This window comes from Sesamum indicum, linkage group LG15 (genome assembly GCF_000512975.1).
Source record: "Sesamum indicum cultivar Zhongzhi No. 13 linkage group LG15, S_indicum_v1.0, whole genome shotgun sequence".
NCBI classification, from domain to species: domain Eukaryota; kingdom Viridiplantae; phylum Streptophyta; class Magnoliopsida; order Lamiales; family Pedaliaceae; genus Sesamum; species Sesamum indicum.
In genome coordinates, this window is record NC_026159.1 from 2,872,530 (window position 1) to 2,891,394 (window position 18,865).

The 18,865-nt window shown below is 37.1% G+C and overlaps 4 protein-coding genes across 5 annotated transcripts in view; 3 read left to right on the forward strand and 1 right to left on the reverse strand.

Annotated features, from left to right (window-relative positions):
* LOC105177615 (lipase A) lies at nucleotides 115–2,273 on the forward strand. Its single transcript, XM_011100829.2, has 5 exons — nucleotides 115–378; nucleotides 754–947; nucleotides 1,058–1,091; nucleotides 1,178–1,788; nucleotides 1,899–2,273. The coding sequence occupies exons 1-5, from the start codon at nucleotides 204–206 to the stop codon at nucleotides 2,130–2,132; spliced, it is 1,248 nt and encodes a 415-aa protein (XP_011099131.2). The 5' UTR covers nucleotides 115–203; the 3' UTR covers nucleotides 2,133–2,273.
* LOC105177616 (heterogeneous nuclear ribonucleoprotein A1-like 2) lies at nucleotides 3,069–9,907 on the forward strand. Its single transcript, XM_011100830.2, has 14 exons — nucleotides 3,069–3,354; nucleotides 3,554–3,681; nucleotides 3,790–3,879; nucleotides 4,874–4,939; nucleotides 5,111–5,176; nucleotides 5,309–5,394; nucleotides 5,541–5,586; nucleotides 5,673–5,727; nucleotides 6,332–6,408; nucleotides 6,914–7,055; nucleotides 7,131–7,258; nucleotides 7,329–7,433; nucleotides 8,730–8,867; nucleotides 9,521–9,907. The coding sequence occupies exons 2-14, from the start codon at nucleotides 3,661–3,663 to the stop codon at nucleotides 9,593–9,595; spliced, it is 1,095 nt and encodes a 364-aa protein (XP_011099132.1). The 5' UTR covers nucleotides 3,069–3,354; nucleotides 3,554–3,660; the 3' UTR covers nucleotides 9,596–9,907.
* On the reverse strand, nucleotides 10,317–13,701 carry LOC105177617. 2 transcript variants are annotated; one of them, XM_011100831.2, is made up of 5 exons: nucleotides 13,345–13,701; nucleotides 12,153–12,792; nucleotides 11,152–11,473; nucleotides 10,770–10,851; nucleotides 10,317–10,543 (listed from the first exon to the last, which is right to left on the reverse strand). In XM_011100831.2, the coding sequence occupies exons 2-5, from the start codon at nucleotides 12,718–12,720 to the stop codon at nucleotides 10,349–10,351; spliced, it is 1,167 nt and encodes a 388-aa protein (XP_011099133.1). In that variant the 5' UTR covers nucleotides 12,721–12,792; nucleotides 13,345–13,701; the 3' UTR covers nucleotides 10,317–10,348. The 2 variants fall into 2 exon arrangements, with proteins under 2 accessions (XP_011099133.1, XP_020554683.1); XM_020699024.1 differs by lacking the exon at nucleotides 13,345–13,701 and having other exon boundaries at nucleotides 12,153–13,324.
* The window catches only part of LOC105177618 (zeaxanthin epoxidase, chloroplastic), a 5,464-nt gene continuing 4,084 nt past the window's right edge, over nucleotides 17,486–18,865 (forward strand). Inside the window, 1 exon segment of the mRNA XM_020699254.1 lies at nucleotides 17,486–18,000. Coding sequence (XP_020554913.1) covers nucleotides 17,486–18,000 — 515 coding nt within the window.

Below are 18,865 nucleotides of genomic sequence, written 5' to 3' on the forward strand. Positions count from 1 at the left end.
GGCATAAAGTTTCTTGCTTGTGTAGGAACGTAGGTTTTATAAAGATTCTTTTTTGCAGACCTTTATATATCCGAGTCGAGTCGATTATGCCAACCAACATCTTCTTACATTTTCCTGCACACACACCACAGTTCCGTCCTTACAGTATAAGCTACTAGTACTTTGGACATTCTTTGCGTTAAGAAATTTATTGAATTCCTCAAATGAATCCAGCAATTATTAGGCGTAGAGTGATTATGTATGTCTGTACGCTAGTCCAGACGGTTCTTCACTACTATGAGAAGCGATTGTTGAAGCGCGGCTCACAATTTGAGATGTGCCTAAACCTTCTAGGAAATAAAAGCAACTTCAGCACTTTCCTACAGAACTTATTGAGAGGTTAGTCTGTATCTTAAATACTTTCATCATAATCATCAATTCGACCTGTCCCATTTTGCAAAACCGGAACCCGGAAACAGAGAAGAATCACATTCTCGTTTCATGCTATAGTTCTTATTTTTATTTTCTTGTATGCTACACGAGCATTCATATGAAAGTTTAAGCTGTTACTTAGAAACGAGAAGTTTGATATTAATATCATAACACGCCTTCTCTCACGAGCGAACGCTAAAACCTCTTGTTTCGTGTGGCTCTGATGTAATATATGTTAAACAACTACCTCATCTAAAAGCATAGCTGTTAGAGAGGACGATGATTTAATATTAATATCTTAAAATGATGAATATATATCAAAGAATATATCATGTGTTGCAGGGAAGGTGGTGGTGCCGAGTAAAACTTCAGCTAGCTTCTTATCAACTATTGGGCATCTAGATAACAGGGTGGAGTTGGACAAGAACATCAAACCAGGAAGTAATAAATATTTCGCAACTCTTTCGGCTATGGCATCAAAATTAGCCTACGAGAACCACGAATTCATCAAATTTACAGTTGAAATAACATGGAAGGTAGTACCACTTTTAACCTGTCTTGAGATCTTCTGATGTTTTTTTCTTTTTTCTTTTTGGTTTTTAAGGTAGGATGAATTCTAACCAGAATCTGCCACAATTTTTGACAGATGGAATTGCTGGGAACATATAGCTTTTGGGATGGTAAGAAATGGAGGGCATCAGATCATCAGTTTCAAATTATCAGACTGCATAATGAACTAATAGTTTTTCTCAACTTATTTCCACAGAGAGACACCAGAAAGATACAACACAAGCTTTCATGTTCCGCGACAAGAATGCTGATTCTGATATAATTTTTGTGGCCTTCAGAGGTACAGAAGTTTTCGACGCTGATGACTGGCGCACCGACTTTGATATCTCATGGTACAATCTCCTAGGCGTCAATGGCAGAGTTCACGGTGGTTTCATGAGAGCCCTTGGTCTGAAACTGGATGGAACGTGGCCAAATAGCACTATGACTGGTGAACATCGACACGCTTACAATACCATAGCAGAAGAGTTGAAAGGCCATTTCAAGACCAATCATCACACAAAATTCATCCTTACTGGCCACAGCCTTGGTGGGGCGCTTGCAGTACTCTTTCCTGCGGTTCTTGCACTACACAACGAGGTCAAAATTCTAGAACGGCTGGAAGCGGTCTACACATTTGGACAGCCCAGGGTTGGAGATGAGAGATTGGGGGAGTTCATGAAAGAGCAATTTGAACATTATGGAGTCAGATACTACAGATTTGTGTATAGCTACGATATCGTGCCTAGGCTGCCCTACGATGACTCTGCACTGATGTTTAAGCACTTTGGGACGTGTATCTACGTCAATAGTATTTATGAAGCAACGGTAAGCAGCTTAATCGTATTAGTTTTACGACAACAAAAGAACAACAAACCACACAAACTAAATTAACGAAGACATAAGAAATAACTGGTTTTATCTGTGATATGAGACAGGCTGTTGAAGAAGAACCATTCAAGAATTATTTCGACTGCGGCTCAATTGTGACCAAGAGAGTAGATGCTCTGTGGGAACTGGTAAGAGGTTTTCTTCTTCCCCGCATGTTTGGACCAGATTATAAAGAAACTTTGCTGCTGCGAATGTTTCGGATGCTCGGACCTGTGTTCCCTGGTTTACCTGCTCATGGACCGCAAGATTACATCAATGCAACTCGATTGGCAACTTACTGATATATAGTACACTTTCACCGGCCTGGGGAGAGTAATCTATGAGACTATAATCTTTGCAAGAGACGCAAAATGCATGCTGCCAATGCTAACTTTCTTCACCCGACATTCAAAATAAAATGGTGTGTTACATATTAATGTCAATTGACACATGTTTGTTTTTCAAATTTAAAACATATAATTAAATTAAACTATATATATTGTGAATGCAACATAAATGTATGATAATAATGATGGCAATGTGTAGATTATGAACTGTCATAATCTACTGTAGGTCATAATCTAGACAAAGTTCAAAGGAATTATATATTAATACGATAATTACATCTCCTTCTTACGAGATTTGATCTAATTATATATAAATTTTTTATAATTTGAAAAAATTATATTTAATATTTTTGGTGTTTATTCTGTCCTCTTTAATTAATTTAAATTCACAAAATTTGTTGGTAATAGCAAATAAAAATCAAATGAAAATTCATTTTTATACTCGATTGACGTATTCTTAATTTTGGCTAATCAGACAAATCTTTTTTGATCAGAATACCTTCATACATTTTTTCGCGCGCCATCACATCTGAGGAAGTACATTCACTTTATAAGATAATTTGATTAGAAAATATTTATTCAATCTGTAGAAAATTAATTGGAGTAAATATGATTTTTTTATTAGTATAAAAAAAGTTAATGAGTTTTGACGGATTTATTTGTTGGATGTAAATAAACAATAAGAATAAAGATGTAATTTTTTAAATCACAATACGTATTTATAGTTATATTTAAATTAAACTAAATTTCAAGAAAGAACCGTGTGATTATCGTTCATTAATATATAGGTGAATCGAGATTACCGTGAAAAGGTATCTATAAAGTTAAATTATTAGGGAAAAAACGTATGTTATTTCACTAAAAGAATAGATAAATTTAGGAAAAAGCAAAGAGTGCAGAGAGATTAAAAACCGTGGAAGCAGAACTCGCGTTATCTTTGAGCAGAGGCAGGGGAGAGAGTGTTATTAGGTATTTACGTTCGGGAAGAAGTCGCTGTTTTGGGCCAACTAAATCAGACAGTATTAAAGGAAAGCCAGAATCTGGTGTAGGCAGATAGAAAAGCTGAAGCTAAGCGGCGCGAGGAGAGCGGGGGGAGAGAGAGAAATAGAGAGAGGAGAGCGCGAGCAGAGCGGAGCGGAGCGATTTAGGGTTTTGAAATCCCCAATCGGATGAAAAGGTCAGTCTAGCAGGGAGAGCCCGCAGCTATTCTGCCATAATTCTCGCTTTTTTCTTGAATACTGTTTTTCTCTTAGGTGTCTTATTTGTTAGAATTCTTAAAAAGATGGTGAGTTTGAGTTTACTTTGGTATGTGATGATGATGATGATGGTAATTGTGTGTTGTGAGAAAGAGGTGTGCCTATTATTGTTGTGTGCAGGAAGAGTGCGTGAGCGATTGAGAGTTGGTGAGAGAGAGAGAGTGAGAAGAGAGTGGAGAGATCTGCACAAATTCTCGTTCTCCTGAACCGCAAGATCTACTTTCGTCATGTCCGACCGAAAGCTCGTCGTAAGTTTCAAATTTTTATGTGTTCTTCAAGAAAAGAAAATCATATCTGTTTTGACAAGTGTATGGTATTTTTATGTGACTAATGTGCATTGTCTGAACCACTTTTAGGTGTTGGGAATTCCATGGGATGTGGATACTGAAGGGTTGAGAGAATACATGACTAAATTTGGTGAATTGGAGGACTGCATTGTGATGAAGGTTGGTTCTTTTCTATTTACTTTGTGAGAGCTGCTTCTGTGCATCCGAGAACAAAAAAGTCTACTTATGACTAATGTCTATTATGCCAAGTCTTCTTTGCGTTGCATGCTTATGGTTCTTGTTGTTTTGCATACGATGAAAACTTGTGCCAAAAACTTGGAACGGGGTAAAGGACTTTACGAAAGAACCTGCCAATTCTTAAATGTTCTCTTGATGTAGTTTCTAACACTATTCCTTGTGCTCATAGTTGTTAAAGTCTTGATGTAATAAATGATGGCAATAAAAAAAGAAAAGAGGAAGAAAATGAAAGAAAAAGAAAGAAGAAAAGCAATAAAACACGAGCCTGAGAAAGAAAGATATGTGCTAAGAGAGAAACAGTGGAGTGGCTGTTAAGTGAGATTAGGGTTTTCTTCCTCCTTTTATTCTCAAAAGATCCGGCTAATTCCTTTCCCTTAAAAAAGGCGCACTCCGAAGGTGCCTCAAGGAAAGGAGCCTAGGACAGCCCAAGGGCGTGCCATGAGCAATGCAGCGCCATTTCTGCACAATGGTGCTGGCATTGCACCATTTGCCATTTTGAGCCCTATGGCGTGCTATTAGTAGCTATTTCCTTTTATTCTGTTTGAGAGGCTCGTTAGAATCCTAGATTGAATCATGCCTATTCATGAGTCATATTTCGTTTTTTTCATTTTACATTGCAATTGAATAATATGATTTTGCAGGGAGGGTGCAACTTTTAGAGGAAACTTCCATTATATATTCTCTAATAATCTACGCTGTTTGAAAATTTTACCTTGAAATCTTCAGCTTATGAAATCAAACTAATCACTTGCCTTTGATGTTGAATTGTATCTGATATTTGCTTCCGATTGTGGGAAATAAGACGCTGCCACTGTGCTTATCTGTGATTAGTTTTTGTCTTTCTCTCTTAAAGTATGTAAATACAGTGGATGAAATGTAAAGGAGATCCCTTATTTTCTTGCTATGGTGATTTCAGGAGCGTTCCACTGGTCGTTCTCGTGGTTTCGGATATGTAACATTTGCCACAATTGAGGATGCAAAGGTGACACACATCTTGGACATAATTTTCCAACCCTTGTGTTGTTGCTTGTGGTTTTTAGTTCTCAATATTAGCTTGATTGTCATTTAGAATTTCTCTCTGCATACTCTGAGAACCAAACTCCTGGTTGTTGCGCTATGATTCCTTATTTTATTTCATCTGTGCATGTCACAGGCTGCATTAGCAAGTGAGCATTTCCTTGGCAATAGAATGCTTGAGGTTAAAATAGCAACACCAAAGGTTACCTTCTTTAACAATTTATTTGTTCTATTATTTTTGTTTTACATTCTGGTTGTTGCTTTTCAACATTGCCCAGTCATTTGAAGTTGCAGAGGCACTCTAAATGTAGTCTCAATCTGAACTATTTTATAGGAGGAGATGAGAACATCATCAAAGAAAGTGACCAGGATTTTTGTAGCAAGGATTCCGCCATCTGTGACAGAAGCTGCATTCAGAAGGTTGCTTTTCCTTTTCTTTTTATTTTGATGAAGTCATCGAGGTGTGATTATTTGAATTGCTATGTCAGTGGGTTAATCTGTAATGCTGGAGGGTTATGTTGTGAGTGATAAAGTCTAAGTGTGGTATCTGTTTCCTCCTTATGCAGTCATTTTGAGAAATATGGTGACATAACAGATCTATACATGCCAAAGGTTCATACTTTTCTCCCATTCTCTATTATGATGATGACACAACAGTGTAATGTTTACACAACATGATTTAATATTCACTTTTGCAGGATCCAACCACCAAAGGTCATCGTGGAATTGGATTTATCACTTTTGCAAATGCTGGTAATGCCCTTTTCTGTTTTCTGTTTGCTTCTTATTTCTTAGGTTTGGCCCTATGTTCCCTCGTATACAACTAATTTGGAGAGGCAACGCTTAATGTTTCCAATGAAAAGTCAAGACCCTAATTAGTGGTGTAATTATGTGGTCTTTTGGGTTTTCCTTGTTGGTATCTAAAGATTCACCTGCAGACAGCATGCAACACTAAACCACAATATGTTGTTCGAAACATCGACTTTCCATGAAACACCTATGACCTTTCTACCATGCCCCTCTATCTAGCGGTAGCTTTCCAATGTCATGGTCACCAATATCTCAGATAGTCCAACAATTTATCTTCACAACATTGAAGGGTTAGCCTTAGGGGTGTAAGGTCACGCCCTGGTCCTTTGAAAATGCACGAAATTTGGAGTCAGGAAATTGGTTATGATTTGGGAAATTCTAATTTACGTCCTAATGCAAAAGGGTTAAAAGGATGAGCTCTTCAATACAATATCTACATAAGCCTGCTTTATTGCACGTGTAACCTGTTTCTTAGTAAGTGCCATTTGATGTTATTTGTATCACACTCAATAAAACTATTTCTTCCTCTTGTGTTATCTGTTCACAGAAGCTGTGGATGATCTGATGGTTGAAACTCATGAATTGGGAGGTTCAACAGTGGTTGTGGACAGGGCGACACCAAAGGTATCTTTCTGCATCATACATATACATTGGCCTTTCATAATTTTCTTTTTGAAATTTCATGTGGCAGCATTTGCTGCATGGTCTGACAGCAGCATTTTTTTCGATTACTAATTTACTCTAGCATCTGTCTCCACTGTTTCTTATAACACAAATACATGCAGAATAAGTTAAAAATACAAAATCTAGTCTGCAAATGGTATTCTGCCCCCAGGCCTGGCTTAGAAGAGTTACTGTGCGCAGAACAAGGATGTGGGCCAAGGATGAACTGTATGTAATGACTCCACCTATTATGATAACAATAAATATAGTGGAAAAGCTTTAGCAAAGACCGAAATCTAAGTCTGAGGTGTTGGCTCATTATCCAGATCATATCATCATGTTTATATTCTTGACGAAAACATGCATGCAGATGCAAAATGGTTCTTTTGCATTTTAATGGCCTCCTGGAATTTTTGTAGCTCACAGCCCATATATATAAATTTTATATTTGTCTGCTCCACTGTAGGAGGAAGATTTCAGGCCAATTAGTCGAATGCCCCAGGGTGGGGGTGGATATGGTGCTTATAATGCTTATATTAACGCGGCAACTAGATATGCTGCACTTGGTGCTCCAACCTTGTATGATCATCCTGGTTCTATGTATGGAAGTAAGTTAATTGCCGAAAGCACATTCCTGTAAGCTTTTCGAATAGATGATCTCAGTTTGATAATATCATCATTAGGAGGGGAGGCACCTCGGGGGATGGGCAAAAAGATCTTTGTTGGTAGGCTTCCTCAGGAGGCAAGTGCAGAAGATCTTCGTCAGTATTTTGGAAGATTCGGTCGTATTTTGGATGTTTATGTGCCAAAGGTAAGAATTGCTGTGACTTGCTGCATTTGATGAAATGAAAGTTTTGAAACATTGTCATGCTACTTCGCAGGACCCCAAGAGAACTGGTCATCGGGGATTTGGCTTTGTTACTTTTGCTGATGATGGTGTTGCAGATCGTGTAGCTCGAAGATCTCATGAAATATGTGGACACCAGGTTTGATACCTGTTGTTTACTAACAAATGATGACTTGTTCAAGATGTTTTACTTTATTTTTCAACAATATCGAGACATAGGATTTAGTCCAGTGCTAGAAATAAAATCCCCTCTGGGTGGCTAGGTACTCTTAGATTAGTCTGAACCAACTGGTGGACTGTGCAACTGCAACCTGAACCATCTCTGAACAAGAGCACCCACAGAACTGGGAACTTTTGGAGTTGGACAAAACTGGTAGGAGTATGTAAAATAACTGGCAGATGGGCTGACGATGAGACAAGACCTTACTTTTACTTCTAAAGCAACCTGCTGCATCCTCCACTGCCATTAGCTCCGCAGGAAAGGCGCAATATTCTTCATCCCACCATTGCAGTCACCTTCAAACGACTCTTCTTGTCAGATCCGCCAGCAATATCTTCCGCTGTTGTTCTCTTTGTATAAGTAGTATCTTCGTACTCTTAAGAGTTAATCCTCTATTTCCGTAGAAACATGTAGAGATGGACATGGGAGATGCTAGGGACAACAAGTCGGTGATTTTTGTAAAACCCTGAGTCATCCTTTTAAGTTTTATACTTTACTTTTCCCCAAAAAAGGAACACTGAATCAGTCATAATTAAGGAGGTCAGATGGGAACTGTAACACGAGTGATCACATCTTTTGGGCATCATGTTGAGTCTGTAACTAGAAAGTCAAATGGCTATCTATCTGATCCAACGCTGTTGTTTGCCAATTGTCTTCACTGTGTGCAGAGATTTCAGACGTGGGCTTTGCATGTCAGTTATTTTGTTCTAACTGTTCTCATTTTGTTTGATGATATTGTGTCTGTCTCAATATTCTCAACATATAAAACCAGATACTTTCTAGTGCTTTCTTGAGTGCTGATGGTTCTTACAATTCGAATATCCCGTAATCTTTTTTCAGCTTTTATGTGGTGCTCTATGTTTGTTGTTTGCAATTTGCTCATGTTTAAACATGACAATGCTGGCTCTCCATTTACCTCCTGAAAATTGTACAAGCTTTCAATATAGAAATTTTTGCTTAGACTGATGTTATGTTCCATTATTTTACTGGCAGTCACACGATTATGTTGTAATGATGTTTTCATTGTTCATCTAAAAATTGAGTTTGACCACTTAATGGCAATGTATTCCTAAAATGCAAGTTTGGTTACTCAAGATGATACATAAAGATATACTTTTAGAGTTTCAGGTGCTTATGGATACCTGCTGGTAACTATTAACTCATTAATAAAATGAGTGACTATTCTTGATGGTTCTCACTTCTTATGTCTTACAGGTTGCAATAGATTCAGCGACACCAATTGATGATGCTGGTCCTAGTAGTAATTTCATGATGAATAATCCTGAACCATTTGGGTATGGCGGACCAATGCGCACTTATGGCAGGATGTATGGGAGCCTGGATTTTGATGACGTGAGTACATATGTATAGTTTGTTGCCTGTTTCTCATTAGAGAAGATGTGTAACAGCAGTGAGGCTGTGTGTATCATCATTTATGTATCAACTTGTCTATACTCTCTGTCTCGTCTTTTATGCATGGTGCGTGACTTGCTTGTGGTTCTATATTTATGTAGTGCTTAAGTTTATAATTTCTGAATGGCTTATCTTGGGAAGATTGCATACGGCTGAAGGCATTCCAATTAATTTTAACTTCTGAATCTTATAAAGTCGTGATTATGTGTCTTTGCATACTTGTTCCTAGGCACACTAGGGACCTTCAATTTTCTTTTCTCCATGTCATGATTTTATAGTTATTCATGTAGTTGTCACCAGTTTGTTGTGTTTCTCAAGTCACTTAAGCTAGATTTAATTTGCTAGGTAAAATAGGTATATATATATATATATATAGCAATTTATTTGTAATTTCTCCCACGGGGAAAAAAAACACAATAAAAGAATCTCAAAAGAATCTGGTCATTTCATCTTAGTAATAGTTGTTTGTCAAATGTTGTAACTTACATGCATGTACCTACACATAATGAACTGGATAGATGGTGATCCAGTATGGTCTACATATTCTGAGTATTCATACTATGTACTAATCGTTCCTATCTATTGCTCGGCAGTGGGGTTATGGTGTCGGTGGCAGTATGAGTGGTGGCAGACCCTCACGTGCAGATTACAGATACAGGCCTTACTGAGGATCCGAGGAGAGTTGCAACTCTATCTGATATTTGTCTTGAACAATTAATCCGATGCCCTGCCAGATTGTGGTTATTTTTAACCATGACAACCACTGTTAGCATTTCAATTACCTAGTAATGTTATTCATAATATACTTTTTAGCTGTCTTGTATTTGAAGAGGGAAAATGTTGACAATTTTAGTTGCTTGTTAGTTGGTATCCAAAGTAACTTCTAATGAAAATGCTGTTGATGTTGCTGAGCTGGAAATAATACATTGATGCTTCAGCTTATGTACTAGTAAAACTTGGTGCTGCCAGTTTTTTATTTACCGCTCGTGCATTCTCCGATACATTACTTTTATATGTAAGTTTTCTTGTTTGGACCTCCGAGACTTTTCTGCAGGACGTTTTGTGCTGTTTTACAAACTGACATCATGAGTCTCCTCAACTTCTAAGAACCACATGAAGTAAACAGGCGCGGTGCCTACTATGAGTTTCATTAACCCATTTGCTCTTCCACAATTTTTAGTAATATTTAGATCACTACCTCCATACGACAAGTTATTCATGGTAGATAATGAATGACAGAATATGCAAGATCTGCTGCAGCAGGTTTTGGTTTCAAAATTTGGTGTCTCCATATACACCCTGGGTGGCACCCGTGAAAATTATGGCCAGCTTAGCTAACAATATTGCAAAATAATGTAAAGCCTAGAAGGATAAAGTCCTTTGGCCTAATAGCGAGGCAGAAAAATATTTTATTCTAGGAACTAAGTCTTGTTGCAGGTAAAACAACTGGAGAGAGAACAAATCTTGACATATGTACAGAATGAAATCCCCTTGTGAGAGGCTGTAGGAGCTCGGTCCGACAGCAGGTTTCTCATGGCTTCTGCTTTCATCTGGGCAGCTCTGAGCTTGTTTGTTATCTTGTCCATGGAGGCAGATCTCTTCTTTTCCAGTTTCATCTGATTAAAGAATGCGTTAGAGGATGTAACATGAAACGTGCAAGCTTCCTAACCTATTTCAGAGGATGCTGCTGACATTCATAACCATTAAATAGGCAGCTGAAGAAAGGAAGTAATGCGATTCAATAATTGTCAGTGATTCTTCCTGTGCTAGATATAGGAACTTCAGCGAACTATTATTTTTTCAGTTTTGATGCACTAAAGGTGATTTTTGTGCCGAACGAACCTCAAGTTTTCGAATAGCTGCCTCAGCTTTAGCCTTCTGCAAGTTCTCCCAAGCAGTGATCTTCGCTTCCTCTCTTTGCAACCTGTAGGAAACAAACATAAGCATCATGTCCATGACGACGTGCATCCATCAACCAATTCACTCGATATTCCTTTCTACTAAGCATGAAACATACAATGCCGAAACGATAACTATTAGTAGGTTGAAGGCAGTTTTAAGTTTTATGGAGAAGCTTTTTGTTGAGGCAGAATCATGTCTAGGCATTTCCTCTTGCCTAATAAGAGGTGATATACGAACAATAAGATTCTCCTAATTTGATAGTTTATGATCCATGGAAACTACAAAATTACTTTCCTATTATCCTTAGAAACTGTAGACATACTTTGACATGTTCTCTGATGCGCCAGTGCCAGCAACATCCCAAGCTGAAGGTAATTCTTCAACATTCTTGGAGTTTGTCTTTCCTTGTTTTCTTGACTGCCGAGCGGTGGTGGTGCCTTTGTCTACTTGGACATCTCTGACTTCATCTTTTGGAGCAGGATTTAGATGCTGGCTCAATGAGGCGGGAACTGAGGAAGGTAAAGTAGAAAATGATAACCTCCCTTTTGAAGACGAATGAGTGCTCCCTTCAGGGCTCATTTGAGTAGCCATATCCCTGCACGAGACCAGGACTTCTTCTTCTCTGGCTCCATCAAACTTATCATCTGATCATTCAACTAATCAATTAAACAGAAGCGCATAGAACAAATATTTAAGAATGGGTTTCATTAGGCTGGAAACGCCAATTCCCCTATTGCAGAGAAATGTTGACAGATGTAACATGAAAGGTACTCGTACATGTTAAATAAGTTTCTAAAGTTTCTGCACAGAGTTGTATCGCCTCATCAAGGAAATATCATATGTACTAGAAGTACAATTTAGGGGTTGCAAATACAATATGAACCTTCTTGATCTCAAATGCTAGGTTCAATTGTAGAAGAAAGATTCGATTCAGAGGCATTGAGTGGGAATAATCTTTGTCTAAGACAAGGGAAAACCACTCTGATCTACATTGACAAGGCACAACTAGACCACAACAGATTCCTACTGGACTTCACCCATAGCCCCTCAAAATTCTGGAATAAGAGAGGATTATCCACTAACAGAGTTCTGGAGAACAGTCTACCAGCAAGGTAAGCAAGAAGGTATTTAGGACCTATAAGGAGCATATTGTGGTAATGCTTCTGTGCGCTAAGAACCAAGAAGTAATTGGCGAAATAACATCACTATCATCAACTGTTAACTCCAATTGTTGGCCAATTAACATTCAAACAATTTATTCAGTACACGAGTGCATGAGCAGTTGATCACCTATAAGGCCAGAAAGAGAAGAACACTCTATACCTTCAGAACTCGGGACAGAAGACTCGCTCAGCAAATCCGACAAGCCAGGCACACTAGTACTCCGCTTTATGTTCTTTTCAGTATATAAAGAATCAGATTTTGCAGCAACTCCAGCTTCATAATGAACAGATAGACCCTCCGGGACCAACACTCCGGTAGTAAGAGGTGAATTTGCCATGAAATTCCTCATGTTCCCACCATCATGCACAGGCCCCGTGGGCGAATAGTTGGGCAAGTAAACAAGCCCCGATTGCCCCAATGGTCCACTTTTCGACTTGGGCCGTCTCTGAGGCTGAGCAACTGAAGTCTTGAAGCCACCACCATAAACTGAAACTGGGCTAGTTATCCATCTCTCAGCATCATCCCATTTCGAAGGTAAAGCCTTTCCACTATTAAAAGGCATCAAAGCAGAAGCACTGACACGCCTCCGGTTACCACTTGTTGGCAATGGTACTCGCTCTGAACTCCATGTCTTTGGTATTTCTCCCACATTGCTACCACTGTACTCGGGTGTACCCGGGCTAGTATAGGCCCCAGAGTTTCTGAAAGACTCAGAATTCCTCCTCATGACTGTCAATTCAGGACAAATGTACGCCAAAATGCTTCCATAATTCTCCAAAATCCTATTCCATCTTGGAACCTAATGAATATAGGATCAAAAAGGTCAGATCCAAATACTCAAAATCTTCAAAAACCAAATAAAAAAAGCTACCAATTATGAGGCCTTTTCATCTTCCTATCACCATTCACAAAGAAGTCATATATGACATTTCAGTGCCCAGTGGGTATATTTGTCTGTACATGTGCACAACATTACCAAAATGGCCCATTTTCTCGAGTCTGTTAAAACTTAATGGGCATGGAGCTGGCTGGACCACTGGAAGGCTCGTGATGTTCTGGTAAAGCCAAGAGCAGTGCCCGATCAAATCAAGCATCATTTCTTACAAGATGTTGATGTTTTTCAGACAGAGGGCCAAGTTTTGAAGCTCTAAAACCTCTACCCCTTGTTCTTATACCACATAAAACCCCTGTCTGTCGTTGTCAAAATTCTTAGACCATTGTCCATTTCCCAAAAATCCAATTTTTTCCTGCTTCACCCACGAACTCACACACAAAAGCACACACTACACCGGAACAAAAAGGGACCAGAAAAAGAAGAGCAAAAAGAAAATGTGCTCGATAAAGAACTCACCTTAATTACATCAAACAAAAGCTAGTTAAAAGAAGTTGCTGCCTTTTGTCTTTCTTCTCAAACTTTTCGATGATTTCTTGCTTCTTTATTCTTTGTGGTATAGATAAATGAAGAATAATGAGATGAGTCCAAAAGGGCTGCTCTCTCTTGGAATGGATAACCCCTTTTATTAATTTGGTTTGAACATGGAACGGGGCAAGCAAGGGAATAGTTTAATGAATCAGAGCAAGATTATGGAGTGTGAAAAGGAAGATATATAATTGAACAAGGAGAAAAGAATAGTAGTTGAAGAAAAAGTAAGACTGCCCGGTGCTGGGGTTCTGTATGACTCAGATTTTGGTGTTCATAGAGGGGCAGTTAATGACAGAAGGAAAGCGGGGTCATTGTTGAGTTGGCAGATGTTGTCTCAATCTAAACTCCATGTGAGAATACTCCAAACAGGGGCCCGTCCCGGCGGTATCCACTATCCCACTTTTCTTTTCTTTTTCTATTTCTTTTTCCTTTTTTTACCCTTTTCTTTTTTTTTTTCTTTGGAAATTGGGTGGACAATGTTTTGAAATTTTGTTTTAGGTAAATTACAATGGTTCCTTAAGTCTGTCATATTCTTTTTGTTATTTAAAAAAGTATAACTGATACTTTCTTAATATTTTTAATTAATTCTAAATGAACGTGAACATAATATTTTTTACAAAAACGTTTAAAGAAGTAGTCATTTTTTAGCCAAAAAAAAAATTATTTGAGGGTAATTCTTTTTGTTATGAATTATTTGAGGGTATATATTAATTAATATGCATTTTGTGAATCAAATATAGTTACTTTAACCCATCAAATGTAAGAAATAGTATAGATAGATAAAGAGATAGAAAATTAAGTAAATTTTGTGAGATTAGTAAGCAAATAGTCCTACAAATGTAGGCACTATTCATCTTGCTACGACTGTCCAGTCAAGCGCCATTTTTGTCTATCCATTTTGTAAATACTTTAAAAAATAAAATAAAATTGAGATGATTGAATTAGTTATTGAATTTGAGGGTATTTGAATGATGTAATAAATTACATATTATAAAAAAAATTACAACAAGTGTCAAAAAAGAGGAAGGGTGTATTCACACAATATACATGTTGATTTAGATAGTGATGAAATTAAAGAAGGCGAGGGAATGCAAAAATATGATTGCTTGGGAACCATTTTTTTTAAAGTGTAATTTACCAACCAGTCGGAAATTTTTTCGTGACAATGAAATGATGCATTTACAAAAGCACCCGTCACAAATAATTTTGTGACGGACATAAAACTCCATCATAACCCATTGCAAAAGACAGAGAAAGTCATTGCAAAGTCTGCTTAAATTGTAGATCCTCTTGTCTGAAAAATCTTGCGATATGAATAATAATTAACTAACAAATGATGAAAATTTGTGACGAGTTTGAATGATCAATCAGTCCATTAGTGTGTTCGTTTAAATTTGACTGACACTTACAATAAAAATCAGAATTGCTGCAAGTATTTGCGACCTGCAAAGAAATCAGCCATGATCATCCATGGCAAAGTTATTGCAAATGTCGTACGATTTTATGATGAAGTTTTGCTGTTGTCACAAATCTTGTCTCATGTAAAATCCATTTTTTGAGTGTGGTGAATGGCAAGTTCATTGCAAATTTCGTTGCTAGTCGTTTGCGACGAACATATTAATCTTGCAACGAATTGCGTAATCATGACCTCCTGACGTCACATGAATGAAATTAGTGAAACCAAATCCAACGTTGCTAGCTGCTGCAGTTAAGGTTGTTGCCACCCTTAAACCATGCAATGCATTCAGTTAGTTAGTTAGTGGTCTTCCTTCCCAACAAGCCCTCCAGTCTTGATATAATATTTTAAAGTTGCTCCTAATTTTCTTTCCCCAACACATTCAACAACATAACTTTCAGCTCTTGGATTGAAATTTGAAGTAAATAATCAGAGGATAATTTTCAGTACAAAGATTGTAATACTTTCACTTTAAATTTATAAAATTTATTCTATGCAAATATTTCTTATTTTGTAATTCTTTTCTGCAAATTCAAAATTTGCGTGAACACAACTAATATAATGAATAATATATATATATATATATATACACAAAATTATCTCATTTAGAAATAAATAATTAATTATTGGACATAAAATAAATGAAATGAGTCCAATAGTAGCCACTGACTGTTAAGGAAAACAAAATGCTGAATTGGGCCTAGATCCGGGCCGCCTCGGCCCATTGTGAGCCCACCTAAGCAGTTGGAAAAGGACATAGATAGTCCTAAAGGAAACCATCATCATTCATAAGAAGAAATTTCTTTAATTCTGACAAAAATTTGGTCCACATGTAACTCTAACAACTATCTCAGATATTTTCATGTAATAATATTCCTTACTACTTCAAACAACCATCTAATGCCTCCATCATTATCACTGCCTCTCCATATTTTTCTGGGAATAACATTTCAATGATATTTGGTTAATTAAATAATCCATTGAAATCTAGAGCGAGTTACAACGATTTTTTTTTTTAAATTTAGTACAATTATAAATATTCTATCGCTGTTTGAAAAATTACCAACACTGTTTCTAATTTTAACAATCGTACAACAATTAGTCCAATCCATTAGTTTTCACTAGATCTCGATTCAATTTTTATAGTGAACTAACTAAAATGTCCTTGTGGACTATGAATTATAGTTTTAGTTACCGTTTAAATTTTTCTGAATTAAGTGGATTATTTTTTTTAAAATTCAAATAATAAAAAAAATATTTATAATTATGTTAAATTTTAAAAAAACTCGTTGTAATTTATCTTTTATTTTATTTTTTAGGAATTAATTAATGATTTTGGCAGAATTCGGTAGTCAAATAAATGGCTATTTTCGGTCCTTTGGATTTCCCCCCCTTTATTCTGGTCATGATTTGGACACGATCGATATTTAAATTACATAGATAAATATAAATAATTGGAAAATTGATTTTATTTCAACCAATAGCTTCCTTCCAACTCCCACCACTGTCCTGTCGATGGTGCACCCAACCCCACCATCGTATTCCACTAATTGTCATTATTTAGTGCAGTAATCATCACGTAATTATGGTGTAATACAGCTTTTTTTTTATAAAAAAAATTGTAATGATAAAAAAAAAAGTTATTTTAATTTTTAATTTTGTTACACTTATTGTCCCCCGAAGGAAATTCAATAAAATTGAAATGGTACAGAAGAAATTAACATGAGCTCTGCATATGAATGATACGTATAAATTAAAAAATAATTTAAATTTTGTTATACTTATTTTTTTCTATATATATATATATTTGTACTCATTATAGATAAATCGGAGTTCATCAATAAATAATTTTATAAATATCAATTATTATCAACTCGTTATTACATAATAGGTATATGTGAACATAAACAGTTGCTAGCTAACGTAATCTATCAACTACATATTAGGTAAAGAAAATGTATAGTCCCAACAGAATTAGGACATGCGACTACTATGCAAGCCATGTACTAGTATTCTTGTTTAATCATTAAATTTAATTCTTCAGCATTTTCATTAAATTTTGAAGTTATGATCTATCTTTCACCCGAATATAATTAAATACCAGCATTAAACTATTTGATGGTCGTCAATATAAGTATTATATTGAATGCTATATGGTTAGATTGAATGAGTAAGCTCAAGTTATTGGAGGAGAAACATAGAAGAAAGAATGTTATCCAATTGAAAATCATTGAATTTATGTATGTAACATATGTCAGATGTAGGAAAACAGGGCAACCATATATGTAAGAAGAGAAGTGAACAGGTGTCGAGATATTTGCAAGGTCAAGAAACCAGACAGGCAACATGGAAGCGACATGTGGCTGTGAAATCTCTGTCATTGGTGCTGCTTCTTTACCTTTGGATTGGTGGCCAGTTCTTGAAACCCCACCACCACACCGTTGCTTTCTCGCACACACAATTTAACTTCCCATAATCCTTATTTTAGTTGATCAAAGCTGAGAAAAACAATTAAGTAGTGGACATCACCTTTTCTTTGCTTCCTAAATTCTTGAACGTTTGAAGATTGTTGCTGACACTTTGGGTTGTGGGTGTTGTGTGGTAACAGAAAAAATGAGCTCAACTGTGCTCTACAATCCAATCAATCCCTCAATAGCAGTGTCATCACGAGCCCCTTTCCCGTTTCTCATTTCTAAAGATTTTTCAGCAGAAATCTGCCGTTCTCTGAACCAGAAATCATTCCTCAGGAAGCAAGAAGATGGGGTTTTAAAGAAACTGAGTAGAGTGAGAGCCAGTGTAGCTGAAGTTCCAAAAGCTGAGGCATCTGAAACTGGTGGAAGCTCAAGCCCGCAAGAAAAGAAGCTGAGGATTCTGGTGGCGGGTGGTGGGATTGGGGGGCTGGTTTTCGCGTTGGCGGCGAAGAGGAAGGGGTTTGAGGTGTTGGTTTTTGAGAAGGACTTGAGTGCCATCAGAGGGGAGGGACAGTATAGGGGTCCAATTCAAATACAGAGTAATGCTTTGGCTGCTTTGGAGGCGATTGATATGGGTGTTGCTGAAGAGGTTATGAGTGCTGGATGCATCACCGGTGATCGGATTAATGGCTTGGTTGATGGAATTTCTGGTACTTGGTGAGTTCCTGCGTTTGTATTATACTGCACAAAAGTAGGAGCAAAAATGATATACAGTTTCTTTGAGAATTGACTCTCCCTTGTTAAAATTTTCTTACATATTATCTCTGACTTCCTAACATCGCATTTTTTCACCGTGAAACTTACAATTCAGTTCTGTAACAGTTACTAATGTGTTTGTGCGTCCTGAGAGATCTACTTGTGCATTCACAGGTTCTGTGCTGCCAAATTCGGCGAAAACTGAATCAGCAAGCTTTGTTGCATGAAAGACTTGATTTTGTTAATATCCTAGGACTTAAATTAAGTTCAATAGTAGGAGGGGATGCATATCTCCTGCTGCTTAGTATATATTTGCATGTAATCCTAGTAGATACACCTAGTGGATTATGTAACAGAAATTCAGTCCCAAGAGCCGGATCATGGTTTCTCGATATCCTGTAGGATGTTACCAATTGGAGTTCACATTAGCATGTTGTGACTCTCCTCTCGGCGCTCTCGCATACTGGTTGGGGAGGTATTTTTTGACCTTATTGTGAAACATTATATTACCTTCTGCCTTATAAAAGGTTTTCCAAGGATAGGGTTGGTCCTTGGTGAAGTGATACGAGAACAGAAACCTACTGGTGTCTAGAAGGTTGAATCTATAAGTCCGTGACCGAGTTGGAGTCCACCCAATGAGAATGGTGATATACATGTTCAGACACAATTGTACTAGTTTCTATATTATTAGGATGTGGATCTAGTCCACCCTTGTGAATTTGTTTGTATAAAGTTTGAGAAAAAAATGTGTTTATTGGTCTAATTAGACTGATAAGTTGAGGTGGAAATTGCCTACTGCTAAGTGTGACCTTACTACTTTCAGTAT